Source organism: Callithrix jacchus, chromosome 17 (assembly GCF_049354715.1).
Source record: "Callithrix jacchus isolate 240 chromosome 17, calJac240_pri, whole genome shotgun sequence".
NCBI lineage: Eukaryota > Metazoa > Chordata > Mammalia > Primates > Cebidae > Callithrix > Callithrix jacchus.
The window spans coordinates 81,127,654-81,149,377 of NC_133518.1; the positions used below are offsets into that span (position 1 = coordinate 81,127,654).

Here is a 21,724-nt window from a genome sequence, read left to right on the forward strand (position 1 = left end):
AGGAAGTGAGGAAGGCCCAGGACAGAAACCTCAGAAGGGGTTGGAGTCACCAACTCATCATGAGCAGAGGCCAGGGTCCCAGGTCACCCTGGCCTCTCCCTCTAAGAATCTCTCAGGACCTGTACTTATTGGGTGTTATCTGGAAGAAAATAAAGGGCATTTCACCTCCAGGGAGTCTTCCCTGACTTCCCAAAGAGAAATGGGGGCTGCATGTTGGCTCCCATGCCACACCTCAGTCACCTCCAGGGAGTCTTCCCTGACTTCCCAGAGGGAATGAGGACTGCGTCTTGACTCCCATGCCACACCTCAGTCACCTCCAGGGAGTCTTCCCTGACTTCCCAGAGGGAATGAGGACTGCGTCTTGGCTCCCATGCCACACCTCAGTCACCTCCAGGGAGTCTTCCCTGACTTCCCAGAGGGAATGAGGACTGCGTCTTGGCTCCCATGCCACACCTCAGTCACCTCCAGGGAGTCTTCCCTGACTTCCCAAAGAGAACTGGGGGCTCCGTCTTGGCTCCCATGCCACACCTCAGTCACCTCCAGGGAGTCTTCCCTGACTTCCCAGAGGGAATGAGGGCTGCGTCTTGACTCCCATGCCACACCTCAGTCACCTCCAGGGAGTCTTCCCTGACTTCCCAAAGAGAAATGGGGGCTCCGTCTTGGCTCCCATGCCACACCTCAGTCACCTCCAGGGAGTCTTCCCTGACTTCCCAAAGAGAAATGGGGGCTCCGTCTTGGCTCCCATGCCACACCTCAGTCACCTCCAGGGAGTCTTCCCTGACTTCCCAAAGAGAACTGGGGGCTCCGTCTTGGCTCCCATGCCACACCTCAGTCACCTCCAGGGAGTCTTCCCTGACTTCCCAGACGGAATGAGGGCTGCGTCTTGACTCCCATGCCACACCTCAGTCACCTCCAGGGAGTCTTCCCTGACTTCCCAAAGAGAAATGGGGGCTCCGTCTTGGCTCCCATGCCACACCTCAGTCACCTCCAGGGAGTCTTCCCTGACTTCCCAAAGAGAAATGGGGGCTCCGTCTTGGCTCCCATGCCACACCTCAGTCACCTCCAGGGAGTCTTCCCTGACTTCCCAGAGGGAATGAGGGCTGCGTCTTGACTCCCATGCCACACCTCAGTCACCTCCAGGGAGTCTTCCCTGACTTCCCAGAGGGAATGAGGGCTGTGTCTTGACTCCCATGCCACACCTCAGTCACCTCCAGGGAGTCTTCCCTGACTTCCCAAAGAGAAATGGGGGCTGCGTCTTGGCTCCCATGCCACACCTCAGTCACCTCCAGGGAGTCTTCCCTGACTTCCCAGAGGGAATGAGGGCTGCGTCTTGGCTCCCATGCCACACCTCAGTCACCTCCAGGGAGTCTTCCCTGACTTCCCAGAGGGAATGAGGGCTGCGTCTTGACTCCCATGCCACACCTCAGTCACCTCCAGGGAGTCTTCCCTGACTTCCCAGAGGGAATGAGGGCTGCGTCTTGACTCCCATGCCACACCTCAGTCACCTCCAGGGAGTCTTCCCTGACTTCCCAGAGGGAATGAGGGCTGCGTCTTGACTCCCATGCCACACCTCAGTCACCTCCAGGGAGTCTTCCCTGACTTCCCAGAGGGAATGAGGGCTGCGTCTTGACTCCCATGCCACACCTCAGTCACCTCCAGGGAGTCTTCCCTGACTTCCCAGAGGGAATGAGGGCTGCATGTTGGCTCCCATGCCACACCTCAGTCACCTCCAGGGAGTCTTCCCTGACTTCCCAGAGGGAATGAGGGCTGCGTGTTGGCTCTCATGCCACACCTCAGTCACCTCCAGGGAGTCTTCCCTGACTTCCCAGAGGGAATGAGGGCTGCGTGTTGGCTCCCATGCCACACCTCAGTCACCTCCAGGGAGTCTTCCCTGACTTCCCAGAGGGAATGAGGGCTGCGTGTTGGCTCCCGTGCCACACCTCAGTCACCTCCAGGGAGTCTTCCCTGACTTCCCAAAGAGAAATGGGGGCTCCGTCTTGGCTCCCATGCCACACCTCAGTCACCTCCAGGGAGTCTTCCCTGACTTCCCAGAGGGAATGGGGGCTGCGTGTTGGCTCCCATGCCACACCTCAGTCACCTCCAGGGAGTCTTCCCTGACTTCCCAGAGGGAATGAGGACTCCGTCTTGGCTCCCATGCCACACCTCAGTCACCTCCAGGGAGTCTTCCCTGACTTCCCAGAGGGAATGAGGGCTGCGTCTTGGCTCCCATGCCACACCTCAGTCACCTCCAGGGAGTCTTCCCTGACTTCCCAGAGGGAATGAGGACTGCGTCTTGACTCCCATGCCACACCTCAGTCACCTCCAGGGAGTCTTCCCTGACTTCCCAGAGGGAATGAGGGCTGCGTCTTGGCTCCCATGCCACACCTCAGTCACCTCCAGGGAGTCTTCCCTGACTTCCCAGAGGGAATGAGGGCTGCGTCTTGACTCCCATGCCACACCTCAGTCACCTCCAGGGAGTCTTCCCTGACTTCCCAGAGGGAATGAGGGCTGCGTCTTGGCTCCCATGCCACACCTCAGTCACCTCCAGGGAGTCTTCCCTGACTTCCCAGAGGGAATGAGGGCTGCGTCTTGACTCCCATGCCACACCTCAGTCACCTCCAGGGAGTCTTCCCTGACTTCCCAGAGGGAATGAGGGCTGCGTCTTGGCTCCCATGCCACACCTCAGTCACCTCCAGGGAGTCTTCCCTGACTTCCCAGAGGGAATGAGGGCTGCGTCTTGGCTCCCATGCCACACCTCAGTCACCTCCAGGGAGTCTTCCCTGACTTCCCAGAGGGAATGAGGGCTGCGTCTTGACTCCCATGCCACACCTCAGTCACCTCCAGGGAGTCTTCCCTGACTTCCCAGAGGGAATGAGGGCTGCGTCTTGGCTCCCATGCCACACCTCAGTCACCTCCAGGGAGTCTTCCCTGACTTCCCAGAGGGAATGAGGGCTGCGTCTTGGCTCCCATGCCACACCTCAGTCACCTCCAGGGAGTCTTCCCTGACTTCCCAAAGAGAACTGAGGGCTGCGTCTTGGCTCCCATGCCACACCTCAGTCACCTCCAGGGAGTCTTCCCTGACTTCCCAGAGGGAATGAGGGCTGCGTCTTGACTCCCATGCCACACCTCAGTCACCTCCAGGGAGTCTTCCCTGACTTCCCAGAGGGAATGAGGGCTGCGTGTTGGCTCCCATGCCACACCTCAGTCACCTCCAGGGAGTCTTCCCTGACTTCCCAGAGGGAACTGGGGGCTCCGTCTTGGCTCCCATGCCACACCTCAGTCACAGGCAAAGTAGCACAATTGCTGAGTTGTTACAGCTCTAGAATCCTGCACACCCAGATTCAAAACCCCTGCCCTGCCACTCACTAGAACAAGTGTACTAATTAGACACATTATAGAGCTGGTCATCTGTAAACACAGGGACAATATAGCACCTGAGTCAATAGGTTGTATCACCGTTTAAATGACAATGTGTGGCCGGGCCTGGTGGCTCAGGCCTGTAATCCCAGCACTTTGGGAGGCCAAGGCAGGCAGATCACGAGGTCAGGAACTCGAAACCAGCCTGGCCAACATGGTGAACCCCATTTCTACCAAAAATACAAAAATTAGCAGGGCACAGTGGTGTATGCCTGTAATCCCAGCTACTCAGGAGGCTGAGGCAGGAGAATCGCTTGAACCCAGGAGATGGAGGTTGCACTGAGCCGAGATCATGTCCCTGCACTGCAGCCTGGCAACAGAGCGAGACTCCATCTGAAAATAATATAACAATGCATGTAAAGCAGTATGGTGGCCGACACACAGGTATTCGAAAACTATTTTTGTTATTACTGCTGTTAGCGTGGCACTCCATGTAAAATCTGTTGCCATTTGTCACCTGCACCAGACTATGCACTCTGAATTTAGACTCCTCCTAAGTCACCTTGACACCTGCAGCACCTGACCAGCTCCTACTTCTGCCTAAACAATCGATGTCCAATATACTGGGGCAGGGGCCAAGAGTCGTGGACCAGAGGCAAGGAGGGGCCATGCACATCAGATTCTCCGCTTGTCATATGAGGCCTAGGATGGGGAGAGAATGGAAAACCCTCCCCTCACAAATATTAAACAAGGACCCGTGACCGTCACTGGACTAGGCTAGAGGGCGAGGATGCAGAGATAGGTGAGAAATGTATCCAGGTCCTGGGACTCACATTCAAGGAGGAAACAGGGGTGAATAAACGGATCAAGGCGGGAGAGGCTCTCCTCTGTGTATGGGGCCTCACCCACCCATGTCCCCATTCCCTCATCCTCTGCCCTAGGTGGCATACAGACTATGGGAGAGGCTCTCCTGTCTGTATGGGGCCTCACCCACCCATGCCCCCATTCCCTCATCCTCTGCCCTAGCTGGCATACAGACTATGGGAGAGGCTCTCCTCTCTGTATGGGGCCTCACCCACCCATGCCCCCATTCCCTCATCCTCTGCCCTAGGTGGCATACAGACTATGTGAGAGGCTCTCCTCTCTGTATGGGGCCTCACCCACCCATGCCCCCATTCCCTCATCCTCTGCCCTAGGTGGCATACAGACTGTGGGAGAGGCTCTCCTCTCTGTATGGGGCCTCACCCACCCATGCCCCCATTCCCTCATCCTCTGCCCTAGGTGGCGTACAGACTGCGGACCCTGCACGGGCAGGCCTTTCTCTACAACAGCGAAGTGAACCGAATGTAAGTGGGACGGTGACCCCTGAGCCCCCACGTCTTCTTCCTCACCGGCCCCCAGCCCCCCTCACCGTTGCCCTCCCATACAGCGATTCCCCAGCACCAGCCTCAGGAAGCCCCATGCAATACTGGACGGTCATGTCGCAGTTCCAGTACCGCCCTTGGGGCCCTGTCATCCACTTCCTGAACAACCAGCTGCTGGCCGCGGTGGTGGAGGCGTTCTTACACCAGCATGTTCCCCGGAGGAGTGAGGAGCCCAGGAACGACGTGGTCTTCCAGCCCCTCTCCAGGGAAGACGTGCGCGATGTGGCGGCCTGTGAGTCAGTCCATCCCGGGGACAGTGTGGGGTGACTGGGGGGGGCGGGTAAACCGAGGGTGCTTCAGCCCACACATGCAAGTTAATTTAGTTTTTCTTTGTTTGATTCTGAGAGAAAACGTGAACATTTTATCCATCCGCTTTTTAGATTCAAGAGCAGGAAGTGCTGCTAAGGCAGCCACGTGCCTGCGGTTTCACAGAGCGAGTGCTCCGGCCCAGCCTTGCTGACTGCCGCTGCTCAGGAAACAGCAGCAATTTGTTTTCATAAAATTGCTACTGGTTTTCTGAAAGTGCCATTGCACTTAAACCTACACAAGGGCATTCCCGTCATCTCTGCCCTCCAGCTGGTGGGTGTGAAGCTGGAGACTGGCCCGGAAATGATCTGCAAGCACCTTCCCCAGGCCTCACACCCCCACCTGAAAATGAGGTGGGATTTCTGAGCCCCGTTTCAGTGCTGACAGCCCAGCCCCTGTTCTCCCAGAACAGGAATGAGTTGGCAAGCTTGTCAGAGAAAGAAAAGAATAACGCACCCTATTTTCTGGATGGGGCAGAGAATAGAGCAGCGGCCATCCCAAACACAACAGAAACTGCTGTTTTACTCGGGTCCAGGAGCAAGCAAGAGCTTCTTCTAGAATCCAGGTTAAGCCCCCTCTCTCCTGGAGGAACAAGATGAAATCCCTTAGAACTGCTGTATGTTGGCGAGCTGGGGTAGCTCTGACTCTTCACGAAAACCTTGGCTGGGCACGGAGGCTCACGCCTGCAATCCCAGCACTTCGGGAGGCTAAGGCGAGTGGATCACCTGAGGTCAGGAGTTCGAGACCAGCCTGGCCAACATGGTGAAGCCCTGTCTCTAGTAAGAATACAAAAATTAGCCGGGCATGGTGGCATGCAGCTATAATCCCAGCTACTCAGGAGGCTGAGGCAAGAGAGTAACTTGAACCTGGGAGGCAAAGGTTGCAGTGAGCTGAAATTGTGCCACTGAACTCCAACCTGGCGACAGAGTGAGACTGTCTCAAAAAGAAAAAAAGACAACCTGTAATTTGTCTTTTCTTGAGACAGAGTTTCCCTCATCACCCAGGCTGGAGTGAAGTGGTGTGATCTTGGCTCACTGCAAACTCCACCCCCAGGTCCAAGTGATTCCCCTGCCTCAGCCTCCTGAGCAGCTGGAATTATAGGTGCCCACCACCACGCCCAGCTAATTTTTGTATTTTTAGTAGAGACTGGGTTTTACCATGTTGGCCAGGCTGGTCTTGAACTCCTGACCTCAGGTGATCCACCCTCCTTGGCCTCCTCTAGGATTACAGGCATGAGTCACGTGCCCAGCTGAAAACCTAAAATTTTTGTTATATAAGTATCATATGTTTACTGCAGAAACTGTAGGAAACAAACATTTAACAAAAAGAAGAGAGAAGAAAGAAAAACCTGTAATTCCCGTGCCCAGAGACAATATTTTGTGCATTTCCTTCTGAGCTTTCTTTTATGCCGAGGAACCTTCACACGGTGGCTTTTTACTGAAGGATCAAATCGTTCCTAATGTTTGGTAACCTCCTTCTTCAACAGTTGTGAACAGAGAATCTCATGTGCTGTGTCCATGTTCCCATTTCACATATTGCTTTATAATACATTTGAATATAGTGTCACATTTTAAAATACGTTATAATAACCATTTTCGTTTTTTGAGGGTTTACTGTGTGTCAGGCAGTGTACGGAGTATTGTGGACACGTTATCTCATTTAAATCTCACAGCAGCGTAAGTTCCTGTGCTTTTAGACATAAGGAAACTGAAGCTGCAGAGATAAGGAGTGTTCCCTGAATTACACAACTAGCTACCAGTGAGTTTGAGTTTCAACTCAGGTCTGGCCACCTTCAAAGCATTTCCATAGGAAACTGGCATCCCTTGGTAACGATCCGCAGTAGTTCATTTAACCAGACCCCACTTCTGAAACATTGTTGCATTTCCACCATGCTGATCCGAATGCCCAGGGACATACGTATCGTGCACTTCTCTAGTCGTTTCTCAGGAGGATTTTGTGTCCATCGGTTGCTTTCTGTGTTCACCTGTGTTCTTCCTGACAGTGAACGTGAGCATGCTGAGGACTTACTTCAAATGCAGTGGCTACGAGGGCTACAACCTGGTTTACGGCCCCCAGAGCGGCTTCACCTGTGTGTCCCCGTGCAGTAGGGGCTACTGTGACCACGGAGGCCAGTGCCAGCACCTGCCCAGTGGGCCCCGCTGCAGGTGCGTAGGGCCACGGCCAGGAGGCGGATGAGTGCTGGGGAACTCAAGCTGGGCAAGACCCTGCAAAGGCCCAGGAATTAGGATGGCTCCCTTTGAGATTGGAGAGAAACCAGAGACCAGGGAAGAGGGGACAGTGGAAGAAAGGAGGGTTGTGAGTGCCTGCTCTGTGTGGAGAATAAGGGCGCTATATTACCTCGGAGGCCCAAAGGAGCCACAGTTGGGTATTTAGAACCATTTTGAAGATGAGAAAATGGCAGCTGAGAGATAAGGAAACTGCCCCGGCACCCAGTCGGTTAAAAGCAGGGTATGGTTTCCAAAGCCAAACTTTTTTATTTTTTATTTGAGACTGAGTATCTCTCGGTTACCCAGGCTGGAGTGCAGTGGTGCATTCTCAGCTCACAGCAACCTCTGCCTCCCGGGTTCAAGCGATTCTTCTGCCTCCACCTCCCCAGTAGCTGAGATGATAGGTGCACGCCACCACACCTGGCTAACTTTTGTATTTTTAGTAGAGATGGGGGTTTCACCATATTGGTTCAGGCTGGTCTTGAACTCCCAACCTCAGGTGATCCACCCGCCTTGGCCTCCCAAAGTGCTGGGATTACAGGTGGGAACCACCATGCCCAGCCTAGACCCACATTTTAAAGCCCACACCTGCCTCCTTTGCCCAATGGTCTCTTCAGCATGACCTCAGGGCTGACTCAGTCTCTCTCTCCAGAGAGTGGGGCGAGCCCAGCCTCTCCTAGAGAACCTCCTCTGCCCCAGCAGGAGAAGAGAGGCTGGGAGGCTGAGCACCCACCTCTGACCACGCTGTCTCTCTCTCGGTCCCCAGCTGCGTGTCCTTCTCCATCTACACAGCCTGGGGTGAGCGCTGTGAGCACCTGAGCATGAAACTCAAAGCGTTCTTCGGGATCTTCTTTGGGGCCCTCAGTGCCCTCTTGCTGCTGGGGTTCGGGATGTTTGTGGTCCTGCACTTCTGGGGTTGCTCCAGGACCAGATTCTCCTACCCTCTGGACTCGGAAAGCTGAGGCCTCACCTTGAAGGGGCAGCTGTGACTAGGATACCTTAAGACCCACCCCGTCCTCACCACACACCTAAGATGCCATTGCTTTTGGGAGACTGGAAAAGGGAAGGTGACTGAAGACTACTGGGATTCTTCAAGGAGAATGAATACCGGGAATCAAGACAAGACTACGCCTTGTGGGTAGGCGCAGGGACACATGGGGAGGCCATAAGGATCCAGTGGCATGGATGGGTCCTCACACAGACACACCCACAGCCACAGGACACTGGCCTGTGCACGCACGCACACATGCACACATACACACATGTACACACACATGCATGTGCACATGCACACACATACGTGCAGGCACACACATACGCATGCACACACATGTGCGCGTGCAGACACGCGCACACACATACGCATACATGCACACACGCCAGATTTCATCATGCAGGGATGGCTCTAAGTTAACCAGAATGCTTCCGCACATAAAATTCTCTGGTTTACTTCTAATTAAAGTCTATTTAAATGAAGTCCCTCTGACTTTTTTTTGTGTTCAGAAGCAGGGATTCTATTTCTGATTTTCTTCTGGTGGCCAAAGGGCTGGGCACAGGCTTCTCCCAACAGAGGGTGCAGGGTGTGGAGGTGGTGTGTTGGGCAGGTGGTAGAGTAGTAGGGGCAGCTGGTCCAGCCCTGGTCAGCCCTTGGTTAGCCATGTTGGAAATCCTCCATTGCTCCCCCAACCTTGCTTCATGCTCCACATCATCTGCTTCTTCCCCCACCCAACACAGGCCAAAGTTTCACCCTCTAAGGAGGACAGAGATACCCCAAGAGGGAGTGCCCCAGACTGTCTCTCCCAGGACCCCTCCCCGCCTGCTTGTCTATCAATTTCACAAAGTTGTAAAAGGATAAATGCAGTTTTCCTGTCTGGTGGCTGTCCCCACGCCTGTCTTTCATGGAAGAGGGATTAAACCATTTTGGCTCCCTTTCCAGGAACCAACTCAAGAAACGTGCCACCCACCCACCCTTAGATCTGGAGGACCTGATCCCTAATATGCCTTCTCCGTCCTTTCCGGGACCCCAGATGGAGTGTTCTGAGGTTCTCCATCCCACAGCCCCTCAGCCCTACCCTGCCTCTACTAGTCCCCAGCAACCTGATCAGCTCCCGCATGATCCTCTCAGCAGGCAGGACTTCTACACCTATCTGGTGTAACAACTCCAACACAATTGGTCCACACTTCCTGCAAAACCTCATTCCAACTTCATGCAGAAACTAGGTAGCTGCCTCTTAGTTCTAAATCCCAAATCCCTGAAGACAGAATCTGATTGGTCCCATTTACATCAGTTGTTTATGCCTGGTCCAATAAAATGCAATCATGGGGTGAGAAAGGAGGTCACGTGGTGCAAAGTCAGTGTTCAAGCTTACTCTTGTGGGTGGGTAAGTGGTGTGAAGGAAGCACCCAAAGAAATATGATCTTTGATTGGGTGCGGTGGCTCACGCCTGTAATTCCAACACTTTGGAAGGCCAAGGCAGGCGGACCACTTGAGGCCAGGAGTTTGAGACCAGCCTGGCCAACATGGTGAAACCCTGTCTCTACTAAAATACAAAAATTAGCCAGGCATGGTGGTGCACACCTGTAATCCCAGCTACTCAGGAGGCAGAGGCAGGAGGATCTCTTGAATCTGGGAGGTAGAGGTTGCAGTGAGCTAAGATCACGCCACTGCACTCCAGCCTGGGCGGCAGAGCAAGCCTCTCTCTCTCTCTCTTTATATGTATATATATACGGCCTTTGTATTAGGGTTCTCCAGAGGGACAGGACTAATAGATGTGTATACGAAGGGGAGTTTATTAAGGAGTATTGACTCACATGATCATATGGTGAAGTTCCACAACAGGCTGTCTGCAAGCTAAGAAGTAAGGAAGCCGGTCTGAATCCCAAGACCTCAGAAGTAGGGAAGCCGATAGTGCAGCCTTCAGTCTGTGGCCGAGGGCCCAAGGGCCCCTGGCAAACCGCAGGTGTAAGTGCAAGAGTCCCACAGCTGAAGAACCTGGAGTCTGATGTTTGAGGGCAGGAAGCACCCAGCCTGGGAGGATGATGAGGCTGGAAGACTCAGCAAGAGGAACTCCTTCCATGTTCCTCTGCCTGCCTTACTCGAGGTATGCTGGCAACTGATTAGATTGTGGCTACCCAGATTCAGGGTGGGTCTGCCTCTCCCAGTCACTGATTCAAATATTAGCCTCCATTGGCAACAGCCTCACAGATACACCCAGGAGCAACACTTTGCCTCCTCAGTCCAATCAAGTTGACACTCACTATTAGCCATCACAGTCCTTGATCTGAGCAGACTCCAAACTGCCCACTTTATCTGGAGGAGGATTCCCCCAGTGGGCAAAGCCACCCTCTTATGTACAGAGCCGTAGCTCTACCACCATACTCCCCAAAGTGTAATGTAATGAAGTCTCCATACAAAACCACAGTCACAGCATTCATTTCTCAAGAATTAAGCACACAACACAGAGGGGTTCGCTGGTGAATTGTGCAAAATATTTAAGGAGAAAATACCTATTTTGTGCAATCTTTTCCAGAAGACAGAAGCAGGACTACCCCCTAAGTCATTGGTCAGTGTCACCCTAATACCGAAACCAAAGACGTTACCAGAAGACTATAGACCAGTATCTGTCACGAAGATGCAAAAATTAGCAACAAATATTAGCAAATCAAGTTCAACAATATATAAAAAGAATTATAGGCCATGACGGCCGGGCGTGGTGGCTCACACCTGTAATCCCAGCACTTTGGGAGGCCGAGGTGGGCAGATCATGAGGTCAGGAGATTGAGACCATCCTGGCCAACATGGTGAAAAATACAAAATTATCTGGGTGTGCTGTGGCATGCCTGTAGTCTCAGCTACTCGGGAGGCTGAGGCAGGAGAATCGCTTGAACTCAGGAGGCAGAGGTTGCAGTGAGCTGATATCGCGCCACTGCACTCCAGCCTGGCAACAGAGCGCGACATTGTCTCAAAAAAAATGAAAGAATTATAGGCCATTACCAAGAGGGATTTATCCCAGGTGTGCAAGACTGGTTCAATATTCAAAAATCAGCTAATACATCAACAGGCAAGAAGGAAAATGGCATGATCATATCAGTAGATGCAGGAAAAGCGTTTGACAAAATCCAGCCCCTGTTCATGATAAAAACTCTCAGTAAGTTAGAAATAAGAACTTCCTCAACTTGATAAAGAATATCTACAAAAACCTACAGCGGACATCATCCTTAACGGTGAGAAACGAGATGCTTTCCCCTAAGATTAGGAACAAGGCGAGGACGCCCCCTCTCACTATCGCTTTTCAACATCATACAGAGGTCTTGGCCAATGCAACAAGGCGAAACAGGGAGATAAAAGGCGTATAGAATAAAAAGGACGGAATAAAACTGTTTTTGTTCACAGGTGTCAAATCATCTATGTAAAAGAATCTAAGAGTTGACGAAAGGAAAAAACCCTGGAACAAAGAAGCAATTTCAGCCAAGTTTCGTGACGTAAGGACAGTGTCCCAAAGTTAACAGATTTCTTGTGTGCCAGCAAAGAATAGTGGAATTTAGAATTTAAAACATTTGAGCAAGATGGAAACAAAAAACGAAAAAATAACAATAAAATGTAAACTACATTACCATTTACATTAGCATCCCCCAAAATGAAATACTGAGACATAAATGTAAGAAAATATGTACAAGATCCTATGTGAGGAAAACTATAAAACTCCGACGAAAGGTTCAAGGATGAACTTCATAAATGGGAAGATATTCTATGTTCATGAATAGGAAGACTCGACGTTTTTTTTTTTTCATTAGAGACAGAGCCTCCCTCCGTCACCCAGGCTGGAGCGCAGTGGCATCATCTCAGCTCACTGCAACCTCCGCCTCCCATGTTCAAGTGATTCTCCTGCCTCAGCCTCCAGAGTAGCTGGGATTACAGGCGCCCACCATCACACCTGGCTAATTGTTTTGTATTTTCAGTAGAGACGGGGTCTTGACGTTTTGGCCAGGCTGGTCTCAAACTCCTGACCTCAGGTGATCCAACCGCCTCTGCCTCCCTAAGTGTTGGGATTACAGGTATGAGCCACTGCACCAGGCCAAAAGACTGAATATTATCAAGATAGCAGTTCTCAATATTAAGATAGCAGCAGATCCAGATAGCTAACTCGATCTACAGATTCTACGTAATAACCAATCTTCATCAAAATCCCAGCAAGTCATTTGTGGCTATTAGTAACCTGGGTCTAAATTTACGTGGAGAGGTAAAAGATCCAAAACGGTCAACTCAATATTGATGGGGAACAGTCACAGGACTAGTTCCGCCTGACTTCGAGGCTGACTCTAAAGCGTAATAATGAAAACAGCATGATACTGGCAAAAGAATAGACAAATAGATCAATGGAACAGGATAGAGAGCCCAGGGTATAAAGTGATATTTCTAATAGACCTGTATAAATGTGTCAACTGATCATTGACGAAGGAGCAGAGGCCACACAACAGAGCGCAGATCGTGTTTCCCAGAAATAGACGCTGGGACAACTGGACATCCACACACGGAAAAAAAATTAGACACAGACCTTACACGTTTCATAAAAACGCAAAATGAATCATAAACCTCAGTAAAATGCAAAACTGTAAGACTCCAGGAAGACAACAGGAGAAAACCTAAATGACCTTGGGTTTGGTGACGGCTTTTTAGATACAATACCCAGGGAATGATCCCTGAAGGAAACAACTGATGAGCCGAACTTCATTAACAGTAAAAACTTCTCTGTGAAACGCAACAGCTAGAGAAAGGAGTAGTTGCAGACGGGAGAAAATGTTTGCAAAAGTCACGTCTGATAAAAGACTGTTATCTAAAATATACAAAGAGCTGGGTGCAATGACTCACACCTGAAATCCCAGCACTTTGGGAGGCCAAGCGGGTGGATCAGTTGAGGTCAGGAGTTCAAGACCAGCCTGGACAACACAGTGAACCCCCGTGTCAACTAAAAACACAAAAATTAGCTGGGCGTGGTGGCACACGCCTGTAATCCCAGCTACTTGGGAGGCTGAGGCAGGCAAATTGTTTGAATCCAGGCGGTGGAGATTGCAGTGAGCTGAGACCATGCCACTGTACTCCAGCCTGGGTGACAGAGCAAGACTTTGTCTCAAATAATTAATTAATTATACAGATAACTCTTACAATTCAACAATAAGAAAATGAACAACCCGGTTTTTTTAATGGGCAGAAATAACACCCTGAACATACATGTCACTAAAGAAGATATTCGCATGGCACAAGAGCATCTAAAAAGACAGTCAGCATCATACGTCATTAGGGAATGGCAGACAACACGCTACCAATACGCGCCTATTAGAATAACCAAAATCGCCAGGCACAGTGGCTCATACCTGTGTTCCCAGCACTCTGGGAGGCTGAAGCGGGAGGATCACTTGAGCCCAGGAATTTGAGACCAGTCTGGGCAACAAAGCAAGACCCCATCTCTACAAAAAAATTTAAAAATTATGTGGGCATGATAGCACATGACTGCGGTCCCAGCTACTCTGGAGGCTGAGGTGGGAGGATCGCTTGAGCCCAGGAGATTGAGGTTGCAGTGAGCTGTGATCACACCACTGCACTCCAGCCTGGGCAACACAGTGAGACCCTCAAAAGAAAAGAATGACCAGAGTCTACAGCACTGAAAACTTCCAATGCTGCTCAGGACATGGAGCGACAGGAACACTCCTTCACTGCTGGTGGGAGGGCAAAACGCTACAACCACTTTGGAAGGCAATGGGCAGTTTCTTACAAAAATGAAACCATTCTCTTACTACCCAGTCTAGCAATCACACTCGGGGGTATTTACCCAAAGGGACGGAAAACTTTTTTGTCCACACAAAAACCTGTACGTGGATGTTTATAGCAGCCTTATTCATAATTGCCAAAACTTGGAAGCAACCACGATGTCCTTCAGCAGGGGACGTACGGAACACTCAGACGACGGAATAGTGTTCAGCGCTAAAATGACAAACTATACAGCCACAAAAAGCCATACAGAAAACTGCAATGCATGTTGCCATGTGAAAGAAGGCAATCTGAAAAGGCTACTTACCTTATGATTCCCATCACATGACGTTCTGGAAAGGGCAAAATTATGGAGACAGTAAAAAGATCCGTGGTTGCCAGGGCTTAGGGCTGAACAGGTGGAGCACAGAGGAGGTTTAGGGCACTGAAAATACTTGTTTTTCTATATGATGCTACAATGGCAGAAACATATTTTATTTTGTTTTGTTTTATTTTTTGAGACGGAGCCTCGCTCTGTCACCCAGGCTGGAGTGCAGCGGCATGACCTTGGCTCACTGCAACCTCCGCCTCCTGGGTTCAAGTGATTCTCCTGCCTCAGCCTCCCAAGTAGCTGGGATTATAGGCGCGCGACACCATGCTCAGCCAATTTTTGTATTTTTAGTAGAGTCAGGGTTTTACCATGTTGCCCAGGTTTTCTTGAACTCCTGACCTCAAGAGATCTGCCTACCTCAACCTCCCAAATTGCTGGGATTACAGGCATGAGCCACCGCGCCCGGCCAGCAGATACACTGTTGAATGGAGAATGTCCGACGCCAAAAGTGAACTGTAGACGCTGGACCTTGAGTGATGAGGATAGGTTGCTGTGGATGCATCGGCTGTCACAAATGTACCCCCTCTGGCGCAGGATGTTGATGGTGGGGGAGGCTGTGCGTGCGCAGATGGTGTGTGGCAGGGGGTATATGGGAACTTTCTGTATCTCCCACTCTGGAAAATTTTGCTGTGAACCTAAAACTGCTCTAAAAAAAGTAAATTTTATTGTTTAAAAGATGATTTTTAAATTAATATACTTAAATTTTTAAAAGAATAAAGCACACATGGCACTAAGGGGGCAGCTTGGGAGCCAAGCACCCGTCAGTTGCGAGGAAGAGAGGCCCGTAGGCACGTGGAGCTGGTGAGACTGCCCTCACCTGGCCAGCAGAATCCCAAGTCCATGAGGGCTTTGACGTGTGACTCAAGGTCAGAGACAGCAGAAGGTCCAAACGTGACAATTCATCCGATACCCCCAAGGACTCACCCATGCGCAGTTAGATATATGACTGCTGTAGGCACTGTGCGCCATCAACCGTGGGGAAGGAAAACCAGGAAGAGCAAAAGCAAAGTGGCAAACGGGAAGCAGGCCCGCCCCAAACCCAAGGTCCCTCCTCCCCCGTCCATCTTCAGACACAGCTTCCCCTGCTGCCACTGTGCAATGGAGGAAGCAGGAGGACGGAGTTCGTGTGTTCTCCGGAAGCAGACAAGAGATGCAGTGCCTGGGAGAATGATGGAGGCTTGCTACCGCTGAAGGAGCCCTGCAGATTGGAGAGAAAAGAGGAGGTGGGGAGCCTGGTGGGAGAGGATACATGAAAAGTTGGGCTTTCTAGGCCAGGCACGGTGGCTCACGCCTATAATCCCAGCACTTTGGGAGACCGAGGCAGGTGGATCACCTGAAGTCAGGAGTTTGAGACCAGCCTGACCAGCACGATGAAACCCCATCTCTACCAAAAATATAAAAAACTAGCCAGGGGTGGTGACGCACGCCTGTAGTCCCAGCTACTCAGGAGGCTGAGTCAGGAGGGTCCCTTGAACCTGGGAGGCAGAGGTTGCAGTGAGCCAAGATGGTGCCACTACACTCCAGCCTGGGCGACAGAGTGAGACTCCGGCTTAAAAAAAAATAAACTAATAAAAGTAAGGCTGTCTGATTCAGCAAATGAAAATACAGGAGGCCAGCTTAAATTTCAGATTAACCACAAATAACTGGTTTAGTATAAAGACATCCCATGAACCATTTCGGACGTTCCTGTGTTTTTAAGTGTCCGTCATTTATCCAAGGTTCTAATTTAACTGGACGTCCTGTGTTTTCTTGGTGAACCCAGTCAAAGCTGCTGAGGCCCTGACTGTGAGGGAGGAGGAGACATCACAGGAAGGGAGAGGGCACCGGGGAACACCCTCCTCTAGCTGGACAGGGAGCTGCCCCTTCATGAGTGGGACAGTTAGAAGGACATGGGCACATGGGCCGGGCGCAGTGGCTCAAGCCTGTAATCCCACCACTTTGGGAGGCCAGGGCGGGTGGATCATGAGGTCATGAGATCGAGACCATCCTGGTCAAAATGGTGAAACCCAGTCTCTACTAAAGATACAAAAAATTAGCTGGGCACGGTGGCGCGTGCCTGTAATCCCAGCTACTCGGGAGGCTGAGGCAGGAGAAGTACCTGAACCCAGGAGGCGGAGGTTGCGGTGAGCCGAGATCGCGCCATTGCACTCCAGCCTGGGTAACAAGAGTGAAACTCCGTCTCAAAAAAAAAAAAAAAGAAGGACATGGGCACAACCATGCGTTTTCCTCAGCGTACTCCCTGGTTCTGAGTGCTCTGGATTCTGTCACTTTGGGCCTGGAATGAAAGAACTGACTGGCTCTTCTCCAGGGTGCCAGGCATGAGTTTGCTTGGCAGAGAGAAGAGCGCGGACCCCTGTCTCCTGCTCTTCCTGGTGGCAGGCAGCTGGAACACCTTCAGTGGGCTCAGCAGTGGCCATCTGGGACAAAGCGCGACCAGAGACACAGATTCCCTTGCCCCTTCTTCCCTGACCTTGAAGGAGCCTTCCAGAAATTCCCCACAGGCTGAAGTCAGGGGCTTAATGACCAGGATGATGAGTAATAGGTAACTGGCGTGATATGCCCCTTCAAGCATTTACTGGCACCAGAAAGTGGTGTGCCGCCCACTCATGAAGGTATGGGGCGTGCCCATGGAATGTACGTCCATTCACTGCTTTGTATAATTTGGTGGCCAGTCCCCTCACAAAGGATGAAGGCAGGACTGGCTGTGGCCGAAGCTTCAGATGAGGTCTCTGGGCAGAAAAGTTCCACCTCATGCTGTCTTCATTGCTGTGGAGTTTCACCAACTCACAGTTCACGCAGAGCCGCCGGGGACTTCAGACGGGCTGTCTTGTTAGGACTACGCTTCCATTTGTCTTTATAAAACGTGACAGTTTTACCTCACATGCACCCCTTTGGAATCTTCAATCTCTGGAGAGTTTTCTCTGGGTGCTTTTGGCTCCTGCTGCTTTGGTAACATTACTCCTGGTAAGGTTGACCATTTCCAGGAATACACACACACACACACACACACACCACACACACCACACACACCACACACACACCACACACACACACAACCACACACACACACACACACAACCACACACACCACACACACACACCACACACCACACACACCACACACACACACCACACACACCACACACACACCACACACACACCACACACACACCACACACACCACACACCACACACACACACCACACACACACACCACACACACACACCACACACACCACACACACCACACACACACCACACACCACACACACACACCACACACACCACACACACACCACACACCACACACACACCACACACACACACCACACACACCACACACACCACACACACACCACACACCACACACACCACACACACACCACACACCACACACACACACCACACACCACACACACACACCACACACACCACACACACACCACACACACCACACACACACCACACACACACCACACACACACCACACACACCACACACACACACCACACACACACACCACACACACACACCACACACACACCACACACCACACACACACACCACACACCACACACACACACCACACACACCACACACACACACCACACACACCACACACACACCACACACACACCACACACACACCACACACACCACACACCACACACACACACCACACACACACACCACACACACACACCACACACACCACACACACACACCACACACCACACACACACCACACACCACACACACACCACACACCACACACACACACCACACACCACACACACACCACACACCACACACACACACCACACACACACCACACACCACACACAACCACACACACCACACAACCACACACACCACACACACACCACACACACACACCACACACACCACACACACCACACACCACACACACACCACACACACACACCACACACACCACACACACCACACACACACACCACACACCACACACACCACACACACCACACACCACACACACACCACACACACACACCACACACACCACACACACCACACACACACACCACACACCACACACACCACACACACACCACACACACACCACACACACCACACACACACACCACACACACACACAACCACACACACACCACACACACACAACCACACACACCACACACCACACACCACACACGCACACACCACACACACACCACACACCACACACACCACACACAACACACACACAACACACACAACACACACCACACACACACACCACACACACACCACACACACACCACACACACACACCACACACACCACACACCACACACCACACACACACCACACACACCACACACACACACCACACACACACCACACACACCACACACCACACACACACCACACACACACACCACACACACCACACACACACAGACCACACACCCACACAGCACACACACAACACACACAACACACACACAACCACACACACACTACACACACACAACACACACCCCACACACACACAGACCACACACCCACACAGCACACACACAACACACACACAACACACACACAACCACACACACCACACACACACCACACACACACACCACACACACATACCACACACACACACCACACACACACCACACACACACCACACACACAACCACACACACCACACACACACACACAACCACACACACCACACACACACCACACACACACACAACCACACACACCACACACACACACACACACCACACACACCACACACACATACCACACACACACACCACACACACACCACACACACACCACACACACACCACACACACACCACACACACCACACACACACACACCACACACACACACACCACACACCACACACACCACACACACACCACACACACACACACCACACACCACACACACACCACACACACACACACACACCACACACACACACATTCTTTCTTCCTCTTCATTGGCCCCGCTACATGCAATCATAATTATACACTTTAGTTCCCAAATGCTTCTAAGTCGTTTTGTTGTTGTTGTTTTTTGTTTGAGCAGAGTCTCGCTCAGCTGACCAGGCTGGAGTGCAATGGTGCGATCTCAGCTCACTGAGACCCCCGCCTCCCAGGTTCAAGCAATTCTCCTGCCTCAGCCTCCTGAGTAGCTGGGATTACAGCCACATGCCACCGTGCCCAGCTAATTTTTCTATTTTTAGTAGGGACAGGGTTTCACTATGTTGCCCAGGTTGGTCTCAAACTCCTGGCCTCAAGCAATCGGCCCCCCTCGGCCTCTTGAAGTGCTGGGATTATAGGCGTGCGCCGCTGCACTCAGCCACTCGTTTGTATATTCCTTATTTTACAGATTTTTAAAGGTAGTCAAATTTCACACATTTTTGACTTCCAAAAATAACAATAATCAGCGTTGTATGTACATGCCTGTCCTCGTATCAGTAATTAAGATTACATGAACCCCTGTATTTGGTAGCACCAATTTGAGGAGGTACAAAGCAAGAGAAGAAAAACTAGTCTGGGCGCAGTGGCTCAAGCCTGTAATCCCAGCACTTTGGGAGGCCGAGGCAGGTGGATCACGAGGCCAAGAGATCGAGACCATCCTGGTCAACATGGTGAAACCCCGTCTCTACTAAAAATACAAAAAAATTAGCTGGGCACGGTGGCGCACGCCTGTAGTCCCAGCTACTCGGGAGGCTGAGGCAGGAGAATTGCTTGAACCCGGGAGGCAAAGGTTGCAGTGAGCCGAGATCACACCATTGCACTCCAGCCTGGGCAACAGAGTGAGACTTCGTCTAAAAAAAAAACCAAAAAACAAAAATTAGCTGGGCATGGTGGCACGCGCCTGTAGTCCCAGCTACTCGGGAGGCTGAGGCAGGAGAATTGCCTGAACCCAGGAGGCGGAGGTTGCGGTGAGCCGAGATCGCGCCATTGCACTCCAGCCTGGGTAACAAGAGCGAAACTCCGTCTCAAAAACAAAACAAAACAAAACAAAAACTAAGAATTGGGTTTATGTAACAGTGGTGTTATTGTCACTTTCGTAAACTGCTCTTCATCCATCCCTAATTATAGTGCAGCTTCATAACAATTATATCATTACATTTACATTTTGTTTGACTTCAATACCAACTGCCATTTTCTTAACTTTCAGAGCTCACTGCAAGTTTTGGGGCCACCTGCTCACGTGGCCCGCCATTCGTCTCGGTCACTCAGCCAACACATCAGCGCCCTCATGTGGAGGGCTCCATGCTAGCTTCTGTGAAGACTGGCGAAGACTGGCGGCTGCTTGTCCCAGTAACAAACTTGTAAATAAAATAAGCACTTTATAATACAGCATGTTCCGAGTTAGAAACACAAGTAAAGAGATCAGGAAATCAGTGCCTCTGCAGGGAATCTGACAAAGTCATGGAGAGGTGCCATCTGAACTGGGCTTTGAGGAATGAATAGGAGTTTTCCAAGGGGAGGGACAAGGGGGACGAATCACGATGGGCAGAAACTCCAAATGAAAGCAGGTGTGCCTGGGGTTGGCGAGGTGCCCCCTGTGGAAGGAGCATAGAATCTGGAAGATGGGGTCACAGAACCTGGAACTAAGGAAGTTGGCTGAGGCCAAATCTTGAAGGCCCTTGCACACCAAGGTGGGGATTTCATCCTGGAGGTGGGAAGAGGAGTAGCTTTGATTTGGGAGAGAAAAGCTCTAGAGATAGTGTAAAAGGCAGCTTGGAGTTTAAAAAAATGTTAAATTCCGTTTTAAGAAAATAAGAGAAGATAAAATAATATTTCATGAACTTCTCTCCATCTTAATAAATACGTTTCAACAAAACTTCTAGATTACGCAAAGTAACACTATAATGTTTAACCAAAGTGTCACATGGGAGATTTTAGGTTATTTGTGTTTCGTTTTGTCTTTTTCATCTATTGGTTGTTATAAACAGGCACAGATGCTTAATTATTCCTTAAGGTAAACCACTAATGAAACTGCTGAATTAAAGGTATGTACATTTTTCAGGCTTTAAATGAATGAGTTAAATTGTCCTCCAGAAAGGCTGCACCAATTTCATTCCCACTAGGAGTGTCTGAGATGCCCCTTCGCCCAGCACCCAGCATAGATCGGTACGAGACGCACGGTAAGCACTATCTCACTGTATTAATTGACCTGTTTCTGCTGAAGTCAAACCTTCTTTCTCACGGTGGGGTGGTGGCGGGAGGAGAGGACGCTTGCGTTTCTTCTTTTGT

The 21,724-nt window shown here is 51.0% G+C and overlaps 1 protein-coding gene across 1 annotated transcript in view; it reads left to right on the plus strand.

Moving 5' to 3' along the window:
• MUC4 (mucin 4, cell surface associated) overlaps positions 1–8,791 on the plus strand; it is a 59,103-nt gene extending 50,312 nt beyond the window's left edge. The window contains exons 21-24 of the mRNA XM_078354845.1: positions 4,639–4,703; positions 4,787–5,013; positions 7,090–7,252; positions 8,082–8,791. Of these exons, the coding sequence (XP_078210971.1) occupies positions 4,639–4,703; positions 4,787–5,013; positions 7,090–7,252; positions 8,082–8,277 (651 nt within the window). The 3' untranslated portion in view covers positions 8,278–8,791. The remainder of the gene's footprint in view (positions 1–4,638; positions 4,704–4,786; positions 5,014–7,089; positions 7,253–8,081) is intronic.
• Positions 8,792–21,724: the final 12,933 nt, after the last annotated feature.